This window comes from Eurypyga helias, unplaced genomic scaffold, assembly GCF_000690775.1.
Source record: "Eurypyga helias isolate BGI_N326 unplaced genomic scaffold, ASM69077v1 scaffold11127, whole genome shotgun sequence".
Lineage (NCBI taxonomy): Eukaryota > Metazoa > Chordata > Aves > Eurypygiformes > Eurypygidae > Eurypyga > Eurypyga helias.
Window position 1 is genome coordinate 54,085 of NW_010262308.1, and position 9,219 is coordinate 63,303.

General features: G+C 39.1%; 1 protein-coding gene across 1 annotated transcript in view; it reads left to right on the top strand.

The window, feature by feature from the left end:
- Positions 1-8,149, top strand: part of TRRAP (transformation/transcription domain-associated protein) — a gene marked incomplete at its 3' end in the record, with an annotated part of 61,847 nt that extends 53,698 nt beyond the window's left edge. Inside the window, exons 54-57 of the mRNA XM_010155673.1 lie at positions 914-1,051; positions 1,443-1,555; positions 2,073-2,208; positions 7,958-8,149. Coding sequence (XP_010153975.1) covers positions 914-1,051; positions 1,443-1,555; positions 2,073-2,208; positions 7,958-8,149 — 579 coding nt within the window. The remainder of the gene's footprint in view (positions 1-913; positions 1,052-1,442; positions 1,556-2,072; positions 2,209-7,957) is intronic.
- Between the last annotated feature and the right edge of the window lie 1,070 nt (positions 8,150-9,219).

A 9,219-nucleotide genomic window follows, 5' to 3' on the forward strand; every position in this document is an offset into this window, starting at 1 on the left:
CTTCCCCGATCTCCTTCCCTTCCGCTGGACACACTCCAGCCCCTCAGTGTCTCTCCTGTAGTGAGGGTCCCAGAACTGAACACAGGATTTGAGGTGCAGCCTCACCAGTGCCCACTGCAGGGGGGATCATCACTTCTAAATCTTTGTATTCAGAAGCTTGTTAAAGTATCATCAGGTTTTTTTAAATTTGGTGAAGAGATTCCTATCCTTGTGTGTCTTTTGAATAGACGCTTTCAGCATTGACTACTTTGTGTCTTACCTACTTCTCATGCTCTTCTTTCATCTGTCATTGATATTTTCAAATGTTCTCTCTTTCTCCCTCTTCCACCTGGTAATTCTCTGCAGCACTGTAGAAGTAGATGAAACCATTTCTGCCCCTAGACTTACATCTTGAGTAGAAGCGTGTATTGTCTGTCTCCCTCATGCAGTATGCTTTCCCTAATCAAGTGTGCTTGTATATCACCTTAAAGAATTACTAGCTAAACAAAATTGAGTTCCCTGTAAATAGGTGCTGTTATTTTAGTTCTCTCTCAGGTAGTTCTGCTGTACCTTGTTGTGTTTCTGATCAGCTGAGGAAGCTAAATATTACAGATTCTTTGTACGTTAAGACTGAGTTGTCATGTTAAACAATTGTGTATTTTATGTTTTGATCTGATCTATTAGGGACGACAAGCAAGAATCACTGTGCAAGCCATAGGGTTTTTTTTTTTTGTCATGTAATGCAGTGGTGTTGTTCTCAGTACTTAAGGTTGTTACTAATTGCTTGCCTTCTGGAGTTTTAAAAAGAACTTATGTACTCCTGTATTTCCACATCCTTCTCGGTTTGCCTTAGTGTAGATCATGTGCGTTTGCTATCTACCTTGCTTTATAATGACGGCTTGACTGTGGGAAATACGTGTGCTTTGGATTCTAGGAAATACTGGATTCCCTTGCTGAGCTCTACTCCTTGTTACAAGAAGAGGATATGTGGGCTGGACTATGGCAGAAACGCTGTAAATTCCCAGAGACAGCAACAGCTATTGCCTATGAACAACATGGCTTTTTTGAACAGGTACACTCTTGATATTAGAAATTATTTGAGTAGTTCTACTGTCAGGATGAATATTCTGGTCGGCAAGAAAATATTCTGAATATTAATAAACAACTTCAGTCTCCTAAAATAGAAAGTGCCACAGCTTCTCTACCAGCTGAAGTAGTAGTTTAAGGCCCTGTAATACCTAGATAAGGTGAGATCTTTCAGCACATCCGTCAGGTTTTCATGACATTTGTACAGCTGCCAAATAGTGACTGTATTCAGGAATGAGGTAACACACTTCATGGTTTTGTTTTTTAAACTTAGAATTTAGAAGAGTTTTCATATCACTTTTGTTTTAAAAGCAAAGAATGTTCAGGTAATGCGTATAAAGCAGATGGAAAAATAAAATGGTTTTGATTTTATTTAGGCACAAGAAACTTATGAAAAAGCAATGGAAAAGGCTAAAAAAGAGCATGAACGGAACAATGCTTCCCCTTCCATCTTTCCTGAGTATCAGCTCTGGGAAGACCATTGGATTCGGTAAGACTTTAAAGCTGACGTAGAGCAAGTGTTTTTACACTGCGGTAGACGTAAAACATTCCGCTGGTTTAAGGCATTAGTTACGAGAATCAGTTTAGCTCAGGGCTTACCTCAGATACAGTGGAAATTTAAGGAAATAAAAAAAAGCTCTTTTTTACTCCCTTAACAGACCCTCAGAACTGATATGCTGGAAGTGTTGTAAAAATGTAATTTGCTGTTGGTGGAAACAGGCTGAAGCTAAAATCTGTTTTTCCCATTTAAAATGGTTGGTCTGAGAGACACAAAATGCAGCTCTTCCCTGTGTATTGTAACTGGTAATAAATAATAAAAATAATCTTCCCATCTGGATAAAACTTTTGCAGGGCTTGCAAAGCTGTTCACAGACAAACACATAACAGAAATAATATTCTGATACACAACATTTACAGTCACTTTTACTGAATTGGTGGGTGGTGGGTTTTTTTTTTTTTTGGTAACCAAATTGAGGGTGGTTTTGATTTTTTTTTTTTTTTTTTAGTTGCTCAAAAGAATTGAACCAGTGGGAACCTTTGACAGAATATGGCCAATCAAAGGGTCACATAAATCCTTACCTAGTACTGGAGTGTGCATGGAGGGTCTCCAACTGGACTGCTATGAAGGAGGCTCTGGTGCAGGTGAGTGAGAGATTTTTATGCTAATGTTTAGTTTCTTTGTTTGTTTTACTGATTACATCTTTAACAAGTCAGCATTACAGTTCATTTTACACACACAGTGAGCTGCTCTTTGGAAGTTTTCTTTGATGTCCCAGCACACAGCTGAGTGTTCTGGCAGCTGAAGCATCATTTCAACAGACAAACTTGTTTCTCTTTTCTGTCTGTTTATAAAGCTGTACCGTTGTGGAAATTTAGCCAGGGCAGGTGAAAGATAATTGTGCATGGTAATGAGTCATTAAAAAGCAACAAATGCTTGCCACAGAAGTGTGTGCCAGCAGGTACACGTGGAGAAACTTAAAATGGGACCCTTGCAAGTATATGTTATTATTTAAAATAATGCAGTACTGGGGAGGGACGTTTTTTGTATTTTACACCTTTACAGGAACAGATGTTCCTTTTGTGAAAGGGAATAAAGTATGAAAATACATCTGTTACCATCTCTCTGTCTGTGGGCAACGTAACTGTGTTTCTGGGTGTAAAAGGGCAAAAGGCTGTTGCCTCTGTTTTTATTTGTGTTGGCATGGAAGGCAAAGCCAAAGTGTTGTCAGCTTCTGCTGTCCAAATTTAAAACTGCTAAACACTATTTATTCTGTTCATCTCCACTGCACATGAAAATGTGAGGGTCAAGCACTTGAACTAAGTTTGGCTTACATTCCTTAGTGTATCTGTGGAGTTCTGGCAGGGCTGTGTTTCAGGATCTGTGTTAAAAAATCCCTGGTAAAGCAACACATGAAATACCGGTTTCGGTGTTGATTGGTCGGTGAGGCTGGCATACACTGCAGGTTATACCAGTAGTTACTGTCTTCATTAAGACAGTGACAGATTTGAAGGGGTTTATATATGGTGGGAAATGTATTGGGATTAATTACTTGGCCCGTGCTGGTTTTCTTGTTTCTTGGGTTTCATAGCCTTGCTTAGCAGAGCCAGAGCAGGAGGTTTGTTCTTTCAGTAGCAGTGTTCTTCTGTACTGTCTGTCTGGGGATTGCTTCCTGTATCTATCATCTTTTGCCTTTTTTTTTTTTTTTTTAAAAGCACTCCAATACGTTATTAGTACAAATTAACTGCTAGATCTCTAAAGTTATTCTCACTTTGAGTCTGCTTTAGTTCCATTCAAAATAAGTCTAATCTGATTTTTGCAATGTATCCATTACATAGAATGTTAAAATACACTGGGAGCACCAGAGGTTGGAGCCAGTGTGGTCCAGGCTAGAAAGTGGAGACCTAATGAGAGATGAGGGACAAGAAGAGCAGGTAATGTACCTCGGGTAGAGAGCTTGAGATTGGGAAGCAGTGAGAAGGATATGAGGTGAGGTTGGAGGAGTACAGCTTGGACTGGGAGTTACAGGGGTAACTGGGTAAATAGTCTGAGGCAAGAAGCTGACAAAGTGATTTCCTTTGAGAAAATGTAAAGGACTTTGTAAAACTAACAGAGGAGAGAGTCATTAATATGTATTTTGCCGGGTGCATCAGTGAGACCAGCTGTGCAGGAGACACGGTTTGAATTGATTGACAGGGAGAGAGATGGGGATTGGGTTTGGGCAAGATCACCATGATTAACGAAAGGGATAGGTTACTTGTGATGGAAAAAATATACTGATTCTGGGAAAGTATGTTTATAAAGCAAAAGGGCATGGTTAGCTTTTCGATGGTTGACTTTCAGATGTGTTCCCCAAACAATTTTTTGTGTGTATATCTTTATAGTAGAAAGTATGCAAGTCAAAATACAGAGACCACTTACAAGAAACAGTAGGCTTTTGTGAAGTGACAGTTTCAATCTACAGTCTTGACTGAAAAAAAGAAAGAAAGCTAAAAAGTATTTTTATTTCCTCTCAAATTGTGACAATATATGGTAAGTTTTGTGCTAGAAGTAAGTAACATAATGGTTGTCCAGACTTTGAGATATGTATCACAGGGAGTACTGGGGCTTCAAGATCGCACTGCTAGTAGGAGTTGTTTCCTCTAAGTTCCTTATTTGATGTTCTGTCACATCCTAAGACTTGGGTTTGGAATTTTCTGGAGTTCCAAGGTTTCCTCAGGAACTTAATGCATTGATGATTATGCTTGTATAGTTTAAAGTTGACAGAGCCATGAAATGTCTGTGTTGGAAGGGACTTCTGGAGGTGATCTGGTCCAGTGCTCCATTCCGAGCAGGGCCCAAGTCAATCAGGTTGCTTGCCTAGTAGAATTTTAGTATCTCTAAGAATCGAGATGCCACAGCCTTTCTGGACATATTCTCCATCTGGAGTAGCATAGATGTGTCCTGCCTGCTATCTGTTTTAGAAACCAGCATAGTACTTGGCTTCTTTGGTTAGAAGCTAAGAAACTTGTATATGGCCAGTTGAGGTAATCATCTTCAGTGGTAACGGACAAAATGTATTGTTTGTACTTTCCTGCTGTTGACCTTCCTGATTCATTATGGAGTTCATTATTGTGTTCTGCTTGTAATTCATTTTGCTGAACAGCATGCACTTGTAAAACATTTAACCTTCCCTTTGTCCTTTCCTGGTTTTCACTCGTGAGACTCTGTATTCTCTGCTATCCGTGTGCTTGATGAATGAACACTCGGTCAGGTTGTGGCTGTTACAGAGCGGTTTGAAGGCAGAGGGCACACTGCACACAGAAAACATTTTTGAAGATTTAAATCTGAAAGATCTTTTCTCTTTCCAAGTATTCATGAACATGTATTTTTTGCGAATAAAGTTTAAGTGGCTAGGGAAACATGCTGTAACAAGCTCCCTTTTTATGGAAAGATGCAACAGAAAATACCTAGGTAGATAGTTTTACTTGAGAACAAATTTTGATGACTACTTCTACTCGCATAAAGCTGGCCATCTTTAGGTAATTCCTCCTTATCCTCTCAGACATCGTTGTCCCAACTTTTCGAAGAACCATCCCATGAGCTGGTGCTTATTGTTCCTGAGGTTGCTATAAAATGTCAGGCTGTACAGCCTCTTTGGCTTCTTGGGGCAAATGACCCAAGAATGGGCCTTATTGGGGCAAACAACAGACTTCCCTGTATTGGAGTCACCGGTAGATTTTTCTGGGAATATTTTTTTTTTTTTAAATTTTGTATACAGTGTCACTGTTTCATAGAGAAGACACTGTGAGTGTGGTGGTTTTTTTCTTAATTTTTAGGAAATTCAACCTCTTTTCCTGGTTGGTAGAGTTGTTCATCTGTAATTAGTTAATGTAGAAACATCAACCAGATGTAGAACTGAAATCTGAAAAATGAGAATGCTGCATGAAATCGGAAGTGGGAAGGAGCTTGCTGGTCTTCATTGCACTGTTGCTATATGGCCTGGCGTTACTGGAATTACTCTGCTGAAGGTGCCAGAGTCTGGAAGGAGATAAATTGCATATTTAAAGTACAGTTTTACTGACAAATCTATGAACAGAGCCTTAGGCTCTTTTTTCGTATTGCAGAGAGAGCACCAGAAGAATGACTCCCTCACTTAATTGGGGTTTGTTGTTTCATCTGTGCTCTTGACGTTTTGAACCAATACCTACCAGTTATGTAGTATTACATGTCAAGCTGACACCTGAAAGTCTAGTTTCGTAGTATTTGCAAAAGGTAAAGCATGATTATGAAAAGTGCTGAGCATCCTTTAATTCCAATATCTTGCAGGATTAAGTTCCTATACACAAAATATCCTAACAGCACGCTTCATTGCGACAGCTCAGTCTCACGTGATAAATATGCGGAGTTGTGTGTGTTTCGTTCTTCAGAATCAGACTGAACATTTTTTAAATGGACTATGTTTATTCTTCTGTAACACACTTTTGTCAGAGGAAAAATAGGTGGATGCAATCTGTATGTTTTCCTTTAAGGCTAAACTATGAAACCAGAAAAAACTGTGTGATTAATTAAAGGTAGTGTTGTCTTTTGCTGGAACCTGAATTAAGGGTGTCCAGCCACCGCAACATTTGAGATGGAATTTTTTCAGTATTTGTAGTACTGATGGCTCAGATTCCGTAGATGTCTCCTACAGATGGATTTTATGATTTATTGGCCCATGTGAAGCTAAATCTGTAAGTAGCAAGCAACAAATAGATGTTTCCTGTCCTATTTGAGTATGCAGTTTCAGTGGCTAATTATTAAAATGATATTATTTGAGAAACCTTTAAAGCCTAGATTAAGAAGGAGGTTGTTCAGCGTAGTATAAACCTTGAGTTTGAACAAGAAGTAGATCATGTCTGACCGGTTCTGGTTTGGGAGATTTGTGAGTTGAGTAGAAGTGACAACCACAAGTAACTGCCGGTTTGCTCTGGCTACAGTTACATTAAATGAGAGATTTTCAATAATGAGACATTTACTAAATGACTGAGGAGAAGATGCTGCTGAAGCTGTAAACGGGGCTTTTGTGGCTCTAGTCAGATTCTTGTAAAAGTGTCAGAACACGTTTGCATAAATATTAGGATTTGAAAGAATAATTGATTCTGTACTGCTATACTCACTACTCCATTTTATTGATTTTCTTTAATGTGGCTGTTTTTTGTCAATTCCATGGTTGATTCACAAGAGAGGTCAGAAGAGATGGCAAATACATATCGTTTTTTGTAAATCTTTGTGAAACGTTTTTAATAATCTGCCTTTAAAGCCAAGCTATTAAAATAGCAAGAGGCCTTTGATAGGACCCAAGACTCATTTCCGTTTACTCACATCGCCGATGTGTTTAATGATCCAGTAGATAATGTAATAAAGAAAGAGATTATTTTCACTCTATAAGGTTGCTACCTGGCAGTTTCTCTTTGCTGGCTCAGGCGTAAAAGTCAGTTGAGGATAACAGAAATAACAACTGTAGTGGTTAAGATACAGTATATCAACAAGGAGATAATGCAGAGGGTTTCTGTGTTGCCTGTCAAACCATAAAGGGTATGATGCAAAGTGGAAGAAAGACAAGTCAAAGTTGCAGGTCTAAGCCTGCGGTGTCAGCTAATGAGCATCAGTTAAGTGCAAGTTTACTGTAAAATACTCACAGAATTAAGTTGCTAGACAATTCAAGTACTTGCTGGTTCTGGTTGCTGTATTTCTACTGTTCCAGGATTTTAAGAAAATAGCTTAAAATGACGTTTTACATCATTTTAGCAGTATGACCTGACTTTGGACCTATACTCAGGAATGAATTTGATGTGAATGGGAAGGTTAGCTGTAGATGACTCAAAGTATTAACTGTTTATTCTCAAACTTCGTGATGTCCTAGAGCAGGCGTTTGGGAAGTATAGTGCTGACATACAGGGACGGGATCCTTTTAAGTGAGAGGTTGACATTGTTCTGGAGCTCCTCAAGCATTTCAGGGGTTGTAGGCGTTACCTGCTGAGAAGCATCTTTCTTCTCTGTACAGGGTGAATGGGTTTGCAGTAAGCTTCATGCTCCTGTTGCAAGACTGCTTTCAGCTTGCTCAGCTGTCTGAGCTGCACGACGGTTGTCAGTGTGCAAACACCCTACAGCAGGTTGCATGCAGCACTTCTGCTTGTGCTGAATTTGCAATTTGTCCACTAGCCTGCCCTTGCGGATAACTGAGAGCTGCAACTTCTCTAATGATGAAATTTTTGATATTCTAGTCTAATGTTTTAAGAAAATGAGCTAATTTTTTTTATAAAAAATAAACCTGGGTGATTTCTTAAGAAGGGTTTTAAAAAAAGTAATTGTAAAAAGCCTGCATTTGAGTATGAATGATCTTTGCTAGACGTTTTTCCATTTCATTACCAGGTGGAGTTGAGTTGTCCAAAAGAGATGGCATGGAAAGTGAATATGTACAGAGGGTATTTAGCAATCTGCCACCCGGAAGAGCAACAGCTCAATTTCATTGAGCGTCTGGTAGAGATGGCGAGTAGCTTGGCTATTCGCGAGTGGCGAAGGCTTCCTCACGTGGTCTCACATGTTCACACTCCCCTTCTCCAGGTAAGAACGACAGGTTGTTTATTGACGGTTACTTTCCAGTAGCAGGTTTCAGAACATTTTGTAACTGAGTGTATAATTTACTGTATAGTACTGATTGTTTTTTCACAATGCCGTTTTCTTGTTAGAAGTTGCAGAATATGCATTTTGATTTGGATTCCTTCCAAAGTTTTTTATGGTTTACCTGAATCCATTCTCTTTGTGGCATACAGAGGTAGCTATTTAAAAATCGATCAGATGGCTCAACGATTTTTCTGGGCTACTGCCTAATGCACGGCAGTACTTGGAGATCTTGAACATTCAGTGGGTTTTGAAGTGAGGTCCATTTTGGGTGGGTGTTTATGGTGTGTCATCCTGTGTGTGATTCAGAAGTAATTAACTGGGCACCATTGAAGGTACCTCTACTAAAATGACTGTACTTCTGGGTAGAGCTAACACAGCAGCCCATACCTTCAGATTTTATAGTAGAAGTTGATGCATCAGATAAAGTGAATGAATATGGAAGTTTTCTCCATATTGAGAGGAAGTTGTCAGATAAATAGGAATAATGTTTCATTTGTTTGAGCTGATAAAATACCACTGGAAAGCTTCTTGATGAAATTAATTCCTTCCTGCTAAGTTTTCACGTGATATTTCTAGTTTTTCCTCCCCCAAGAATGGCAGTATCTGTGGCATGAAAGGATTAATATTGCTGAATAAAGTATTTAAATGCTTTCAGATGTCAATTAAAACAAGCTTTTAAAATGATATAATACGTGTATGTTCCTCATGAAGAAATGATAAATTAGTCAGTGACTGACATGGGTACAAATGCAGCCATGAATTTGCACTGCAGTAATTACTTTTTCTAATATCAGATAGTATGTGATTGAATACCTGTGAGAAAATTAAATTTATGTGATGAATGGGTGTGGGATGAAGGTTAAGCTATTGTGAGAGCTGATACTGAGGCGATTGTAGGAAAATATTACTTTGTTAATTTATTTTGTTTCAAGAGGATTCACTCTGAATTTGGACTGCCTTCTGCACACACACTCCCCCCACACTCCCCCCCCCCCCCCCCCCCCCCCCCC